This window comes from Silene latifolia, chromosome 3 (assembly GCF_048544455.1).
Source record: "Silene latifolia isolate original U9 population chromosome 3, ASM4854445v1, whole genome shotgun sequence".
Classification (NCBI taxonomy): domain Eukaryota; kingdom Viridiplantae; phylum Streptophyta; class Magnoliopsida; order Caryophyllales; family Caryophyllaceae; genus Silene; species Silene latifolia.
The window spans coordinates 59,115,744-59,134,661 of record NC_133528.1 but is presented as its reverse complement, the minus strand read 5'-3'; the positions used below and the strand labels follow the sequence as shown (position 1 = coordinate 59,134,661).

At 37.8% G+C, this 18,918-nt stretch overlaps 1 protein-coding gene across 2 annotated transcripts; it reads right to left on the bottom strand.

The window, feature by feature from the left end:
- Nucleotides 1-223: 223 nt before the first annotated feature.
- LOC141647666 (serine/threonine-protein kinase PCRK1-like) lies at nt 224-10,497 on the bottom strand. 2 transcript variants are annotated; one of them, XM_074455952.1, is made up of 6 exons: nt 10,311-10,416; nt 9,114-9,175; nt 8,588-9,003; nt 4,204-4,464; nt 3,152-3,274; nt 224-1,087 (listed from the first exon to the last, which is right to left on the bottom strand). In XM_074455952.1, the coding sequence occupies exons 3-6, from the start codon at nt 8,969-8,971 to the stop codon at nt 581-583; spliced, it is 1,275 nt and encodes a 424-aa protein (XP_074312053.1). In that variant the 5' UTR covers nt 8,972-9,003; nt 9,114-9,175; nt 10,311-10,416; the 3' UTR covers nt 224-580. The 2 variants fall into 2 exon arrangements, with proteins under 2 accessions (XP_074312053.1, XP_074312052.1); XM_074455951.1 differs by lacking the exon at nt 9,114-9,175 and having other exon boundaries at nt 10,311-10,497.
- Between the last annotated feature and the right edge of the window lie 8,421 nt (nt 10,498-18,918).

The window sequence follows — 18,918 nt, the reverse complement described above, 5'->3', positions numbered from 1 at the left end:
GGGGAAGAAAATCTAAATAATCCGTTTAAGAAAAAAATAGGGAAGAAAACGATGAATAGGAGGGAGTAGATTATATTAGGTGTGAATCTACCACCACGGCTCGATCTAGTTCGAGAAACGTCACAAGGATTAAAGTAGGATAAAAAATCGAAATTACGTAGCCTACAAAGAGGAAACGCAAATACTCGTACAAAACAAAAAGGAAGTACATGTACAAGACTAAAATTGGAATAAGTATTTATTGTCTCATTGTATTACTTGCCAAAGCTCTCACACTCGGATTTGCGTAATCAACTGTTCTCATGTGTACAAATAATAAGGGCTTTATCATGTCAAAAATTCCCACAAAATGTCACATGCTCATTTACATAATTTCTTCGAGGAAATGAACATCCCGCTAACCTTTATAACAATCAATATACAACTTATCCTCTGAAATCATTTTTCTTCAAATCTTACACTAGATACAATATTTACCCACAACTCGTTCTCCGAGCAATTTCCTGACAATGGCTATTTTGGCTCATTGTCAATCAACAATGTCAGAATATAAGAACGATTTCATGGAGTGTGGAACCCGTTAAAGTATCTTCCGAAGAGTTGGTCTCCACAAACGGGCAAACCAATTTTTCTCTGTAGATTTTGCACTTATAGCTCTTCTCCTCGCGTTTCTTGCTTCAGATGTTTCTTCTGCATCTATGAGCTTAATTGGAAGGGGGACCCCTATGTCAGTTGACGTACCCACTAAATTATTAATCATTTCCAAGACATCGCTCATCTTGGGACGTGACTTTGGTTGGCGAACTAAGCATCGGTTGGCTATAACCGAAAGTTTATGTATAGACTTGAGAGGATAGTTCTTACCAAGTCTTGGGTCTACAATGTGCTCAAATTTTTTGAGGTCTGAAAGGAATGGTCTTACCCATTCTATAAGTCTTTGCTCGCATTTTGGACGGTTTTTGTCAATGGGTCTCCTCCCGGTGATTAGTTCATAGAGGAAAACTCCATAACTCCATACATCATTCTTGCTTGTGAGACGCCCGGTTCTAATGTACTCCGGGGCTGCATATCCCATAGTTCCTACAATCTGACACGGATAACAAGATCTTGTTAAAATAATGATCCTCCAAGAACAAGTGAGGATACAAAAACTAGCATCTAATTGTAAGAAAACATGAACAATTAGCAACACTCAGCGGAGACAGCAGCAACAAGCTCTTTTCATATGACCATGGTGCAGAATGCCAGGAATGTTTGTGTCCCACTGATATATTCTGAATTTGGTTTAGGGAAGCTCTGTTATTCTTAGAGTTAGACGTAGATCGACTCACCATGCAATATTCAACATATCAATCCACTGACAGGAAGCATAAATCACTAGCAATTGTAGAACTGTTTCCTTTCTGTGCAACTCTAATCACTAAAAAGAAGCAAACAGTGGCTCAACAATCAATCCTGAGACCACAATAACTATAGTGAACTGTGGTATCAGATATGGGCTGTGCTATGTTACTTGGACAGCGGGAATCTGGCACTGGAGTATATCCAAGTTTTGACCTCACTGCGTCTCAATAGACACATGGACCCTATTCAGAATTGAGGATATGGGTATGACTATGACTGTATGAGTATACGTCTTCCAAACACTGATTTAATAAATTATAGGTTTAAAATTGTGTAGTTTTCTGATGTGATATAGAAAGATGTTTTTGTTACAAAAATGATATCTGCAAGCCTGAATAATTTACCTAGTGTAAGGAAAGTGTTGGGTTAGTAAGGAATAAGGGACATACAGATTTCATATCCATGTCCTTGAGTGCCCTGATAGTGTATGGCAGCGAAGCTGAATAATAGAAGTAAAATGATTTGTGAGGGTTTTGAAATTTGATTTGACCGTATTTTCAGACGATATCGACCGTGCTTATGACTCCAGGGCTGAGATCAAGGCACATTGACATCTTTCTCCATCACAAGTGACGACATACATTACCAAAATTTAAACAAAATCAAACTACATAATAGGGTTGATTATTTATTCTCCCTGATCTCTCATATATGCGTGGGATACTGGGATCACAACTTTTCAAACTGCATCTTTCCAATTTTAAAAACTGCATCCCTCCATCTCCACTCATTAATTCCTTCCAATGTTGACCAATCAACGAGCTACCACCACCACCAACACACTGCAGTCTATCCCGTATACTCTTTAGTAGCGCCGTTATCTCAAGCCCTCTACTGGCAGCAGAAGAACGCTTCCTTTCATAAAATCGGCAAGTCTTGTGTATAACACCAATTAGAAGAGAAATTTCCACCTTGTTTTGTTTAGTTTCTTGCGAATTTGGGTAAACTTCTTTAACCTAAGGACAAATGTGTCATGGAGTTCACAACCTTTTCATGCACTTGTGAACAATCTCTTTTGCGTACACGTTTTTGGCTAAATCGACGTGTGCAATAATAACAACATAGCCTTAATCCGAAAGTGTGCAATTTGTTACAATTACAACCATTACCCCAGCCGACCACATCTCATTTAGGATTAAGGCTTTATTGTCTTGTTGTGACAATAACAACAAATAACATGTCATAATAACTAAATAAAACCGAAATAAAATACCTTATATGGATAATACTCATTCCAGTTGACCAAGCCTAATTTTAATTGTTTTGTGCCGAAGCAAAGATATCCATGGGGCGATTCGTCCTATTCATTCAGGTATTCACGACTAAGAAGTAATGTATTCTCTTTCGGATAGGCCCTGAGAGTAGAAGGCTGGAATGTCTAACCCATGTGTCTCTAGGGCTCCCACAAATAGCATGGTAAAGAGGTGTCCGATGTAGTACCCCTACCCCATACATGTTAACAATAAAAGAAGTTCTCGGACGACCCATAATGAAAATCGCGTCAGAAATTGCATTGAATGATCTATATTTATTGCATTGAATGATCTACATTTTACACTAAAAGCGTAGCCAGATAAGTGAGGCATTTTTCTATATTCCATAATAAACCGGAACCAAAGAATGACAAGTCTTTGGCTCCATTGGAAATAAAAACCAAGATGTGCAAATTTGTAGAGAATTAAAAATTTATGAAGTATTTGATTCATAAAGCAACATATTTAGATAACCAATATATAGTATAACATACCGCAGTTGAGACATGGGTCAGCCCTTCAGGAGGGCCTAACCTTGCAAGCCCAAAATCTGACAATTTGGCATTCCATTGCTCATCGAGTAATATGTTCGACGATTTGAAGTCTCTAAAGATAATCTGCAAACAGCAAACAAAATCTTATAGAAATTCGGATAAGAGGCGAATGAACTTAGCAATTTGAGCTCTCCATACTGTCTATGTATATAATATTCCAATGAACCGAAGACGTTATTTGGGTGGGGTACCCCCTTGAAGAGGTCCACTGATAGGCTTAAAATCTGACTAGTGCTTAAAGTTTGGATTGAAAGGACTACTCATATCAACAAAGTGTACTTTCTTTTCTAGTTATCCATGCAAAAGAACTCCATAGTTAGTTAAGCATTAAGCGTGCTTGGCTAGGAGTAGTCTTAGCATGGGTGACCTCCTGGGAAGGTTCCCGGGATACGCATGAGTGGGGACAAAATGCGCTGGAAAGGACCCGCGTTGATCTGTGGGCCATGTACACAGTTTGGCGAGCTACCGTAAGTGACCGCTCCCGACCCTAGGTTTGGGCCGGGGTGTTACAATGTATTAAGTCAATAAACATTGAAGGACTGTCCATCCACCAGTTATTGTAAATTTATGTGGATTTAAAGTTGATGTGTGAGTCTAAAAAGTGTGGGGTGAATTTTTAAGTTCTTACTCCCTCTGTCTCAATCATTGTTTTACCTTTGATTAAGATACTTCTCACAAAGAATATAAAAGGTAAACAAATGAATAATGATTTGAGACGAAGGGAGTAAATTATAACGTTATATGGTGTCTCTAGAAAACTGACTGCTGTACCTTAAAGCTCACCAAAACTTGAATTTGAATTTTTCGAAGGAGCCTTAAATTTCCCATGGGTTGATCAAAAGTAATGATCCAAATTTCCTACTGAAGTTTTTTGTGATTGTGTTTTATCTGAGGAGACTACGATCCAGATGTCGACAAGAACATAAGACATACTGAAGTCAACTTTTACTACACTTTTCCAAATTTCAATAGGAAATGAAAGCAAAAGCTACCTGAAAATCCATTTCTTCGTGAAGGTAGGCTAAACCACGAGCAGCATCCCGAGCTATTCTTAGTCTCATGGCCCATGGAAGAATTGTCCTTGATTTGGAAGATAAATGATCCTCCACACTTCCATTAGGCATGTATTCATAGATCAGAAGCCGCTGAATACCCCTTTCATCATCATCGGCACAATACCCCAACAATTTGACAAGATTGGGATGCTCAACTACTCCAAGAAAATTAACTTCTGTAACCCATTCTTTATGACCCTACGAGAAAAGAATAAACCATCATTAAGTAATAGGTTGTAAGGCTTTTCATCAAGCAATAACAACAATATGATAGTAGCACCTAAAAGGCTCCCACATGTGGCTGGGCAAGGGGTGGTCAGATGTAAACAACTCGCCCTCAATTGAAACATGAAGAAACTGTTTCTGCATGAGTGATGAAAATTGTGACGTGAATAGAGCTTAAAAATCTGTTACTGCTATTTCAGAATAAAAGAAGAGCATTCTGTTTAGTGAGCCACTGTTTGGTACACCATTTTGTATTATTCCATCTAATCGGCTATGTTCTTAGTGAGACATATTAAAACCCAAAATTGCTAGCATAAAACAGATTAAGATTCTCAAAAGAAATATTGAGAATTTTGTAGCTTTCTTAAAGCCAGCAACATTTCGTAGATCACCCAATAGTTGTACAAGATAAACTAGGTCATGCTGTTGTCGGTCCAAGATATAGGCCATAAGAATTCCAAAAACCTTTACATGGTCGTGACTTTTAAAAATCAATCGCTTTTAAGTGAACTTTGATCTGTGACGTTAAACATCTCACTGTTTAAATCATATCCCCTGGTTCTGTTCATTTACTGAACGATATTAGTATGTTAGATTGAAAATTAGAAACTTATTTCTCCAATAGACTTTCCACAACTTTATGTGGTTGGAAGTTTTTCATAATCATGGTCAAAGCAGATGACTTATAGCTCAGTAACTTGCAAAGCTTCAGATAATGTGAAGTAGCATGCATACAGTGCAATTCTTGACACAATATGTATCAGGGAGTTATTTTTAAATAAACTTCCTTTATTTTCATTATCGAAGTAAAATCTACGTATATCTAACTCCTTGACCTAACCATAGCAGAACCAAGTTTTCCTAATTCATTATCAACATGCCACATTTGATATGTCATACACTCCTCTAGACTTATAGAGTCTCTTATGTACTGTAGATTTTAAGTAAGCGCCATGATAGAATTCGCTTAAACCCATTCACAATTCCCTGGGTTCGAGTGAATTCGATAACCTAAGGCAGAACCCTTTGAGCACTGAGATAATAATTTTGTTGTAATAAAGCAAAATGGATAACAAAACTTCTTATGTGACGAAGAACCAGCCACTCGACACAAATTTGGTCGCATTTTCATTATGGCCGTTAGGGTGATCTTGAAGAAGCCACTTTGTGTTTTCAACAACGGAGTAAGGTGACTAATCCAGTCTCTCTGCTCTACCTCTCACCTCTCACTGAAATAATGTTGTTTTCAATACTACTTCGCAGGAAGCATTGCCTCATTCGAATTTCTGTTCTCCCTTACACTCAAGTTAGTTGAAAATCTAAAAGATACAACACTGGCATGCCAAATGACATGAACAAAAGTAAACGGACAAAATGGATGAGCTGTGAGGCTGATTGGGAAAGAAGACAAGAATGAGGAGAATAGAAAGACCTAATGAGGAGGGAACTCAGATTCCAATATAGAATCATGAACAAAGTATGGTGTGGTTCGTGAGTTTTGAGAACTCCATGAATACTGAAACAGAACTAAAGTGATCCAAATGTAATACAATCTAAGCTCCACCTTGCAAGGCAATCTTTCGTTTCTGTTTATGTAACCACAAATTTGTCACGGAAGAACATAATGCTTTTCAAAGCCAAAAGTGGTTCAAAAAATTGATGCAAATTCGTTCAGGGTTTCAGTAATGGATTCTGTAAACTTCCACACAAAATGGGTATGCGTGTTGGTGATTTAAGAGTATTTACCGGTTCATTTGGCGTAATAAAGGTCGGTTCATTGATGGTTAATTTCTAAATAATATAATGCGAGTTCGGAAAGTGCGGAGTGTACGCTCGTATAATTATTTACGGGATTGCGGAATAGTTTTCATTCGAATAACTATGACGGGGGTCTCGCTGCCCGGTCAGTGAGTCTGGGTCCAATGGCGCTTCGCCCCTGGTTTAGGGGTTCGGGGACACAACGTGGTCCCCGATGGGGGTTCGGGGGCAACGGCCCCGAAACTTTGGCAGTAATTAAATTCCGCGTAATTTAAATACTTTTAATCCGAATTTCTGAAGAGTTACAACCCTTCAGAAATGCATCCCCCTGTTTCCCTATTTCCCAAATCTTTTCTATATAAATAGATAAAGGATGAGAAGTAAAAGTTACAGAAAAATATACTCTTCTACTACACCAAAAGAACGATATAACATTCTACACAAAATATTTCTATATTACGTAAAAATCAGAGGGCACCGTCTTATCTCAATAGGAAATTCGGTTTCACCCGGTCACTAATAAGGGTCGAATTATTCTATTAGGAAAGCGGAGTCGATTCGGTGCGGTGTTATTGTCAATTCCTGTTCGTGCATATACAATATCTAACAATGCGCACATAAAAAGGAGACTCTACTTCATAAACCGAAAGGGGTTTCAAACCAAGACCAACCGGAAATAAGAGAAATAGCTCCTTCTAAAGTAATCTAACTCTCTTCTATCAATGTGGGACACTCACATACGGACAAACAAATCATAATATGAGGTGTTTAAACACATTTGAAAGGGTGGTCTCAAAATTTTCACCAGATTATAATGCAGAGGAATCAGAATCTCACTTATTAAAGCCTATGATCTCTCATACTTATATGACTACAAATCATAATATGAGCTGTGATATACAAAATTAAGAACCTTGCATCCAAATGCTCACAGTTTGATCTCAAGCAGCTTATATTAGTTTCTAGTTATTGCTATATTCACTGGTGGCTATCAAAATATCAGTTTCTATATTACTGCTCAATATTTAGCCATCTCATGCAAGATGAACAGATTGTTTACTGAAAAATTAACACATACAGCACACAGTGCACCACTCAATCCTCACCCGAAACATCCCTCAAATGCACCTACAAGAGTTGCGCATATTACAATGCACTAATAAAACGATACAAATATGCCATCAAAGATTTAAAGTACCTAAAAGGGCTCTACCTTTGCCTAGCCTGACAAAAATATAAGAATTATAAAGCAAAATATAAAACAGCACCTTCCAAGTTCCAAGACAAGCAATAAGTGAAAACCTTCCATTGATCTACTAATTGCAACCCCAACTTTTCGGCTTTTGGTGCCCTCCTTTACAAAAACCTTTAATAATATGATCACTTTATTCTTCATAATAATATTACCTTTCTTTTGAATTTTGATTAAACATTTTCCCAGCGCATTAGAGTTGATATAATATCCATTCAGTATTTAAATTGATACCTGTGTACTTATTATGATTTCAAAGTGAACTCTTTACACCCATGGTGAAGTCAGAAAGAATTTATATATTGAGAGCATGTCTTTTTTCCAATACTTTTACAGTTTTACTAATAAGCTAGCATCACAACTCGACAATGAAATATTAATTTAAGCTTCTTTGGCTCTTATATTTACAGCTTCATCAGTAAATCCCATCCTTCTAACTTATCAAGAAGAAAAAGAGGAATAGCATTCCAGGAAACCTTGCCCAATAAATTAGTCCAAAAATATAGCCATCCAAGTCTCACCCTTCAGTGTTAAATGCTCATATTCTCACAACATACATTAGTTAAAAGTTTCTAAACTGGTGAAATGAAAATAGTTGTTTTAATAAATTAAACATGACAAATTTTACATTGTCTACCTACATATATATTTGGAGAATATAATAGGCAAAGTTGACATTAGTCGATCACTAAAGTCAAATGGGGACAATAAATTTTGGATGGAGCCATAAAGTTAACAACAATAACTCGTAATAATTAATTTAGAATGCATAAACCGAGCTCCTTAATTTCACACTACTGAATTATGTGTGCTTCCTAACACAAGAAAATAATGTCTTAAAAAACAGCATAACAGTACTTCTTTTTTCTAAATGGTAGCAATCTAAGGATAAGTATTTCCCATTATGATTTTCAACGAATTGATAAAAACTCAAAAGACATGACGGATAACTGAATTTAAAAAGCCCTTTCTATCATCTTGGTCTTCTTGTGAATTTTTCTTTTTCAGATCATTGCAGGAACTCTCAGTATGTGTAAAGCGAGAAGAGATGACAAACAGTAGCAAATAAACAGAAGAGATACTTGCCTGGAGGCCTCTTTTACCCAGTTGCTTAATGGCAACATCTATCTTTGTAGAAGGATCTTCCGAACTCTTGATAAGCCCTCTGTACACACACCCAAATCCTCCCTCTCCAATCCTGCCAGACCGACTGAAACCTTTCGATGCTGCTTTTAGCTCTTGAAAAGTGAACACTCGCAAATTGGATGTTGATCTCTGAGACATGCTGAAAAATGAGTTTTTTCTCATGGACTCTGCACTTGTATCAGAGATATCTTGAGAATTGAAATCAGAGCCTGATCTGGTTATGTCGTCATCACCAAGGGCAGAACTTGATGACAAATTAGATACCAGCTTTACTGCCTTTGGCCCGCTTCTGTCTTCGTCATCGGAGAATTTGAAACACCCCATCACTCTTAATTAACAGGACACTATCGTAGTCACTGCACAAGAAAAAATGGATCATTTAAGTTAGATTGAGACAGTATCAATTTAAGCATCGAATACAAACACCTCTACAATCAAAGAAGGAATGAGAATCAAATGATCCTACCTCCCTCCCAAATTAATTGTTGACATTAGTGGTCAATTGAGGTCAACATTGACTATTCCATTCTACAAATATATGTAGAGATACAATGTTAAATTTGTGATGTTTGGTTTATCAAAAATCTACTTTCATATTATCATTTCTAGAAAACTGCAACTAGTGTAAATATAAAACAATCCCAATTGAGGCTCCAAATGATTGCTACAATTAGATTAGAGCGGAGTATAATGGGAAGTTGGGAACCCTAGTTTAAGACTAACCTTTGAAGACTACTTTTGATTGTTACAATGCTATACTTTGTACAAGTGTCTCCACTAACAACCCATGTTTCTTATATAAAATTGCGACTGAGGCACACAATGAAGCTGAGTTATAAAACCAACAATATGCTTGTGACAGTTTTAGGTTTTCTCCTAAAACCAGCTACCAAAATATGATTACCATATAAGCTTATTTCAGATGGAAAGAAAATCACGTGGATCTAAACGATCACTTTTAAGTCTCAGCAGGCTTACAGATTCAAAGAGACCTCCTCCACCTAGGAAAACTGATGAGGTGGCTTCACATTGCACAATACAGAAGTTGTTTTCTATAGCTCAACAAACATGTCACTTTTCATCTTTGCCTCAAACCCTTACAGGAAATGAGCTAACTATGCACAAGCCCCATTTGAGATAGCAACATTTCACACAAATGAAGCAGTCCAGTAGGTCAATTCCATATTCATCGCCATTTCCGAAAATTGTAAACTCACAATTAAATTATCACACTCCCGGCCTAAACCTAAAAACCTACACAAGGGTGAAGGGTCCCTATCATCAAAGAGACTCCAACTAAAAGTATATGGAAGCTCCTAATGTTTTTCACTACAAAACCAAAATAAAAATTAACCTACCCAATTAAAGATTACATGTAACTACTACCCGCAGTGACGATAATTCACACGAAAACGGAAGAAACATCCAGAAACTAATCAAAATGAATATACAATCAACATAAGATGAATCAGTAGTTACTAAAATACCCAAAAATGAAAAGGGTATCTATAGCTAAGCTAGTAAGATAAAGTTCAAAACACACCAACATCATAACATCAAAATTGGCCTTTTAAACTAACATTCAGAAATCATAGGCACCCAGATCAAAACAAGTGCAATTGAGAAACATGAACTCATAAATAAAGTGAAGAATTGAACTGACCATATATTAAGGATAACAAGTATAGTGAAAGGAGGATGATCAAAAGGGGTAAGGTGTAATGAAGAAGAGGATGATATTCAGAGTAAGAAGCAAAGTGGGAAGGTTCACATAATGAATGAATAGTAAAGTCATAGAGATGAATTAGTAAAGTCTTCACACGGTAGCGAGAAGTCAGCTTACGAAAAGCAAGGGAATAGTAAATTGTTTTATCGTTTTATTAGTTATTGTTCTGAAAATAGTTGGATTTTCAATGGCCCCTTACTTTTGATGCTTGATTGATTGATTCATGAATCCAGTCAATTTTTTACTGATTTTTATTTGATTAAATCATGGTGGTGGGTGCTCAGACTGCTGACCAAGTCATTGCTGTAAATCCTAAAGTTGTGTTTGGATTAATGGATTTGGAGGGGGAAAAGAGAGGGAGAGTAGAGAATTTTAAATCTCAATCTCTTATTTGAATAGTAAATCTATATTCTATATCTATCTATCTATCTATATTAATAAAGAAAGCTTTTTTCGAGCGATTACAGAGAGTCCAAGTTTTACAGACTACTAAATTTTTAAAAAATAAATTAAATTAAATATACAAACTAATTAAATTAAATATACAAACTAATTAAAGATATGAATTTGATAAGATAAATTATGAATAACTTTTGTATTTAGGAGACTTTAAACCAAATTCTAATTTTTCAATGTTACGTAAAGACTACATTGGTGTACGTAACAAATTTTAAGTCAAAATTCAAGAGTTTTAGTTAAATTATAAAACAAACTAACATAAAATATAATACTAGACTTAATATATAGAGTTATTTTACAAGAATAATCCAAACTATGGCCAGTCTTCTTATAATAATCCAAACTTCATTTAATCTCATAATAAACCATACTTCTAACTTCATCTTCTCATAATGCACTTAGTGACTTGATACCCGTTCATTAGGTAACACTTCAAAAAAAAAAAAAAAAAAAAAAAAAAATCTAATCTCTACAACATTCAATCACTAAAACCATCAAACACAACCTTCATCCCCTTACTCCTCCATCACCAAACAAAATAGCCATCATCAAACACCGAACAATCAATCACTGAAACCACCAAACACAACCTTCATCCCCTTACTCCTCCCTCCATCACCAAAAAAAAATATCCATCATCAAACACCGAACACCTACTAACCCCACCATCACCAAACACCAAACATCAAAAACCACCCAGTCAGCTTCACTCTGCCACGCAATGCACCAAACCACTGAATTGTCCCACCCTACTGCATAGCCACAACCAAACCGCACTACCACGCCTTTCTTCATAAGCTTTATATAAGGAGAATTAATGAACCATGACTTCGTTTTTCATCTTTTTCGACCACCACAAAATGCATCGCCATCACCAACAAAATCCCCTTGCTCCACTTACCTTCGTCTTTTGACCCCTCATCTCGCCATCAATAGCTCCACTTACCTTCGTCGCCTTCCTTCTCTAACCACCTAAGAGCCCTCAGATCTATGATGGTGGTCGATTTCAAGTTTAAAATGTGGGTTTTTGTTAAGGATGGTGTAATTGTGGGTTAACGGAGCAGATTTAAAGGTTTTGCAATTGAAAGAAGTTGAGAATGAAATGAATAATTAGTTGTTGAATAAGGTGGGTCATTTGAGAATGGAAATGTGGGTTGGGATCAGGGAGATGTACCTATGTAAAAGGAGACGAAGAAGAGAAATGAAGAGGAGATGGCTTGAAGATAAGCAATGCAACATACAAGGGACACGAACCAACCCGCCATTTCCTAGGAACTGAACCAACCCGCCATTTCCTAGGAACTGAACCAACCCGCCATTTCCTAGGAACTCAATGGGGAATTTCGTATCTGGTATGATAAGCAATGCAACATACAACGGACATTCCCAGAGCTTGTTGGGGAAATCCATAGTACCATTTTGAAGGCCAAATCGAGAATCGAAGTGTATCAAGACGTAAATGGAGTAGAGGAGATACTTAAAGATCGAAGGATTGCGGAACAAACCTTTTGCCAAGCAAATCCGAGTGTGTGCCATGTTAGTAGTTGGTGTAAGTTTGGATTTAGTAAGGCAGATTTCAGGTTGGGGAAACCGAATGGGTGTTGGGGCTGGTGTCCTTAACAGTTAGTGCAAGGACTTATAAATCTCTAAAAGGATCAAAGGGTATACTTTTGTATCATAATCAGTTGGTCCACGTTTATCAATAACGGTTGGCTTGCTAGATAGGTTTGACGTTATTGTCATACAGATGGCGGTGATCAACTGGTCCCTAAAAGTCACACCTTTAGGATACGTTTGAGAGATGTGACGGTATGAAAATACAGTCATATAGATGCCAAATTTGACTAACCAGTTAGTCCGAGTTATTTGACTAGTAATTAGTCTAATATGTGATGTTGAGATATTTTATTTAATACGGATTAAATAAAAATGGCTAAGACGAATTAAGCGATTAATTCGTAAAATTGAATATAAACGTTTTATATTTAATTAAATGTATATTGAATATAATTATACAATACTGTTTTGTCGGACATGTATTAATAATTCAACTAACCCATATTATTAGTTGATGCCTTAATTTCCGATAACCGATAACAGTTTATAATGAAACCGCGTCATATACACTTAGCGAGTTTTGGACCGGACCACGAGTTTAAGTGAAGAGGAAATTAAAAAGCCCGCGAGCTCTCCTCTCACTCGGTTTGGCCGAGCCTCACATAGACAAAAGGAGAGTTTCTCCTCTTGTCTAACCTAATTCATTTTTGCTAAAAATTTTTAGGGTTTTGGGAATTGTGCCTCCCGAAATTCGGATCTCTCATCCAACACAAACTCACAAAACAATCCCCTCAATATTGCAAGGCAATTAGGGGATTCTCTCTAGCACAAGGGCATTTCTCGGACAATCTTGGGTGCAACATTTAGGAGGAGATCTACATTGATCTCTCATTGCCTTTTGCACTAGGACCGAAGGTTATTTCTACATCTTAATCGTTTCATTATGTTTTTCGTTTTATGACTATAATCACATGTAAATTTTGCGTTATAATCCTATAATTAAAGGGTATTATACGGATATTACCTCACAAGTGGTATCAGAGCGAGGCCACGTAAATTTTTCTATGTGATTTTCATTAAACGATTTTTGAAATCGATGAATTTTTGTCTAAAATTTGGTGCGGCTGATTTTTTTTTCGGCACAAATTTTTTTTTGCCCTCGGCAATTTTTAATTGCTGCGTTTTTCCTTGGGAACCGTGTCCATGTACACGGTTGTTGGTTGTGATTTTGTCTTGTTTTTCATTTTAATCTTTGCATATTGCATTGTAATCGATATTCATTGCGATATATAGAAGATCCATCATAATGATTGCATCAAATTTCGTGTGGCAAATTTTTTTTTATCTCGAAAATTCTGGAAAACCGTGCTTGATGTTCACGGCCTGTTTTGGTTTTGCATCGTTATGCGTGCCACACAATTTTGTTAGATCGTTCGATCTCTTGTTTTCATTCATTCTTCACATGTTGTAATTTTAACCGATAATTATTGCAATATGTTGAAGATTAACAATTGTAGTTTGATTTCTATACGGATTAGATTAAAATTGCAATTGTGTTTTATCAAACCGTTTTGTTTTGATCTCTTGTTGCTCACGATTTTGAGCCGTTTAATTTTTTTTTGGCCATTTGATGCTCTCGGCATTCACAGCCCTATAAAAAAAAAAAAAAAAAAAAAAAAAAATTTGGTACTGGTACTGTTCACGTACAGCAGTACAGAAGAAAAAAAAAAAAAATTTCTGTTTTTTTTCTTTCGGCCCTTTTTAATGCATAAAACGTTTTTTATGCTCTCGCTTGATAGTGAAACGGTTCACCCACGAACAATCAAATTACTTTAAAACGATTTAAAGTAACGGATTATCTCGGATTAAAATTAACTTGACTAAAGCGGTTTTGTCATATAATTTTAATTATCTTTGGTGGTTTGGATAAATTTAACATAATTACGGAATTATGTCACGAATAAATTTAATTTTTAGTTGATGCATTTTATTTATCGTTCTTGTTTAATTTTGAATGCTTTTAATTACGTATTTATTTATTTTGCAAACGGTTGTAACTTAGTGTGGCCTTAGTAGAACGTGTTACCGTAATGATGGAACACGGTCTTGGTTGTATTTTGAGATCTCGTATCTCCATTTTTATTTCTTTTAATTACAGTTTTATTTAGAATGTAAATAGGTTTATACTTGTAAATTTTAATTGTAATTTTGAGAAGACTAAAGACGGAGACCGGATGCTCACTCCCGCTACTTGGATCAAGATGGAACATCAAGACAAGCTTCTCGGGTCCAACAGTGGATTCCAAAGTTGTTTTATGTTCTTTTTATTAGGATAGGCCACACTAGGAATTTATTTTTACGTATTGCATTCATTTATTTATTTTTCGTAACGATAATATGCATCATATTCCGCCTAAAAACCAAACCACCTAATTATTGCATGAAAACTGACACATATAGAGGTCACGAGTTAGTTTCCTTTTGACATTCTCATGTCACACGATCATGCTAAGCCATCACCTAAATTGATTCATTCACGCAGACGCTAGTTATTCGTTCACTTAAAATGAATTATAATTAAGTTGATGGGATCTTCCTCGTATAAACAAAAATTGAGAATAGTCTTTATAGGTCAAACTCCAATGAGTCCCTTCTTCGTCGGTAGGCATACTATGACCCCTTCTACGTCGGGTAAGTTGGAACCGATTGACCTATTTTATCTCAACACTATGGTCACTCGTACGATCCTGTGACTATGGTGGACTATAGATAGGATTTACGGAAATCTATCGACCAAGAGTTCTTCCGGAAGAATTAGCTAAACAGTTGGCTTATCAATTTACAGAAATTGAGTCTTGGGATCACTTGTATCATTCTTGAGGGAGATCAATTATGCAAGTGCATTGAGTCTACACGTTAAAATGAATTTTAAATAGACTTAAATCACCTCGATGAGTTGCTTATTTCGTTTTTGTTTTTCTTTCTTTTTCAAAGGTGTAGATCACGATTTTTAACTCGCAAATAACAAATGGTCTGGTTCTACGATAACCCAATGCCAAGTGCCACATTGGACCGTGAGTCCTGGCTTCGGATCTTCATGAATCGGATGAATCGGTCTACTCGATCAAGAATGATGGATCAAACTTCGGAGACTGGGAGGCGGCATTACGGAATGCCGGCTGGCGATGGGAAGCTCAAATATCTATTAGAGCCTCTCCCGGCAAACCCAGTCCCACGGCTAGAGCTCGCTGAAATCACCAAGTTTAATGATTTCGTATGGAAGCGGTGCGATTAAAAACGTACTCATTTTTGCAATGGAATCCAATTTGCAGAAACGCTTCATAGCCCATGGTGCAAACAAGATTTTCACCACGCTCACTAAGGAATTCTCGAAAGCACCGAGAATCGTGACCTATGAGCATACCACTCGCTTCTTTGATGCGAGACTCCGAAAGGGCCAACCAGTTAGCCCACACATTCTCAAAGATGATTGAGAATGTCGAGAAGTTGGAGACCTTTGATTGTAACATCAGCGAGAACATTGTTATCGACCGCATGCTTCATTCACTCCACGATGGTTTTTCGCAATTTAGAGCGAATTACTATATGAATGATTTGAAGAAAACCCCACATGAACTGCACTCCCTTCTCGTACAGACCGAGAAGGACATGAAGTTCAGTGGGAGCTTGAAACAGGATGTTCTCGTTGTGTCAAACAAGGGGAAAGGTAAGGGCAAAGCTCAGGCAAACCTAGCAGTAGGTAAAACGAAGTTCAAGAAGTCGGGTTCAGGTAAGAGTGGGCCTGGTGAGTCGAGCACCTCATCAGGCACGACAAAGAGCAAGAATGAAAACATGGAATGCCATCATTGCCACAAGACTGGGCATTGGAGGCGTACATGTCCTGTTTATCATGAGGACTTAAAGGCAGGTCGTGTTAAACCTGTTGGTATGTCTTCTCTCTCTTCTACTTTTATTCATATGATTGAGATTAACCACGCAAGTTACGGAACTTGGGTACTTGATACTGGTTGTGGTTCTCATCTGTGTAATCATGTGCAGGGGCTCCGAAACATCGAACCCCTCGTAAAGGGTGAGGTGGACCTGCGTGTTGGGAATGGAGCAAGAGTGGCTGCCATCTCAAAGGGGACATATGTGATCCAACTTCCTAGCGGATTTGAGTTGTCATTATATGACTGCTATTATGTTCCTAGTCTTTCGAAAAACATTATTTCAGTTTACGCACTTGACAAACTTGGTTTTTCATTTGTAATAGAAAATAATGCTTGCATTTTCTCTTTACACGATATGATTTATGGCAAGGCGCTCCTTGAACGGAATTTATGTTTTAGATCTGACGACCGAAATATTACACGTAATGAATAAAAAGTTAAAGGTTGGTGATAAAGATCAAACGTATCTATGGCACTGCCGTATGGGACACATTAATGAGAAACGCGTAAAACAAATTTCATCAAAAATGGAGCTATCTCGGCCTTTGATTTTCAATCATTTGGCACGTGTGAATCATGTCTCATCGGCAAGATGACTCGGATTTCCTTCAAAGGTGTTGGAATGCGCGCTGCTGACCTATTAGGACTCATACACACGGATGTATGTGGACCTATGTCAATCACCGCACGAGAAGGCTATAGGTATTTCATCACTTTCACGGACGATTTAAGTAGATATGGCTATGTCTACTTAATGAAGCACAAAAGTGAATCCTTTGAGAAATTCAAGGAATACCAAAATAGGGTACAGAACCTATTAGGTAGAAAGATTAAAACACTACGTTCAGATCGTGGTGGCGAGTATCTTTCTCACGAGTTTGATCAACACCTAAAGGACTGTGGGATTGCCCTACAGTTAACTCCACCTGGAACACCTCAGCTGAATGGTGTGTCCGAACGGAGAAATCGAACACTACTTGATATGGTTCGATCCATGATGAGTCACACCGTGTTGCCCGACTCATTGTGGGGTTATGCTCTTCTCGTCACCGCTCTAATACTTAACCGAAGTCCGTCTAAAGCTGTTGACAAGACTCCATATGAACTATGGAAGGGAACGGTCCCTAACTTGTCCTTTATACGGGTTTGGGGCTGCGAGGCTTATGTCAAGTGGAGACACGAGGATAAGCTCGGCCCGCGAGTGGTCAAGACATACTTTATAGGTTATCCTAAAGGAACGCTTGGTCATTACTTTTATTCGCCAACCGAACAACGTGTTTTTGTTGCGGCTAGTGCGACATTCTTAGAGAAGGAATTTCTCGAGAATGCAAAGAGTGATAGAACCTTCGAACTGTCGGAGATTCCAGAACCAAGTACCGGGCAACTATTGGAGGAACCTACTCCTTCAATCCCGGCTGCGGTGAATATTCCTGAAGAACCTAGGAGGTCGAGAAGAGTCTCTATTCCTCCGGACAGATACATTGGTATGGTCGAGGAACATGACATAGATGACGTTCTACTCTTAACGAGTAGTGAACCCGCAACCTATAAAGGTGCCGTGACCAGTTCTGACTCGAAGCTATGGCTTGAGGCCATGAAATCCGAGATGGACTCTATGTATGAGAACAACGTGTGGGATCTTGTTGACTTACCTGCCAAGGTTCGTCCCCTTCAATGCAAATGGCTTTACAAGATAAAGCATTCTGTGGAAGGTCAACAAGATATCTACAAAGCACGACTAGTTGCTAAAGGTTTCACCCAAGTGCCAGGTTTGCACTACGATGAGATTTTTGCACCCGTAGTCATGCTGCGTTCCATTCGGATTATCTTAGCGATCGCCGCTTTTCATGACTATGAAATTTGGCAAATGGACGTGAAAACCGCCTTCTTAAACGGCTTTTTGGAGGAAGAGTTGTACATGGTACAACCCGAAGGTTTCATCGATCCAGGACATCCTAAGAAAGTGTGCAAGCTTAAGCGTTCCATATATGGACTTAAGCAAGCATCAAGGAGTTGGAATCATCGCTTCGACCAAGTGATAAAAGAAAATGGATTTACTCGATCTGTCGAGGAACCATGTCTATATATCAAGTCGAGTGGGAGCAAGATTGTCTTCCTAATATTGTATGTTGACGACATACTCCTGATTGGGAATGACATACCTCTCTTAACTTCGGTGAAAGTATGGTTGAAAAACCATTTCCAGATGAAAGATCTGGGAGAGGCACAAAGAATTCTAGGCATCCGTATCTATCGAGATAGATCACGACGGATGTTATCTCTCGATCGAGTCTTACATAGACAAAGTCCTAGAGAGATTAAGCATGACTAACTCCAAGAAGGGGTTCCTTCCTATGTCTCCAGGGGTGCATTTGAGCAAGTCTCAGGCACCAGAGACACCGGAAGAGAAAGAGCGCATGGCACGGATACCTTATGCCTCGGCAATAGGATCTATCATGTATGCCATGATATGCACACGTCCGGACGTGACATATGCATTGAGTATGACAAGTCGATTCCAACAGCATCCAGGTGAACCACATTGGTTGGCTGTCAAGAACATTCTTAAGTACCTACGG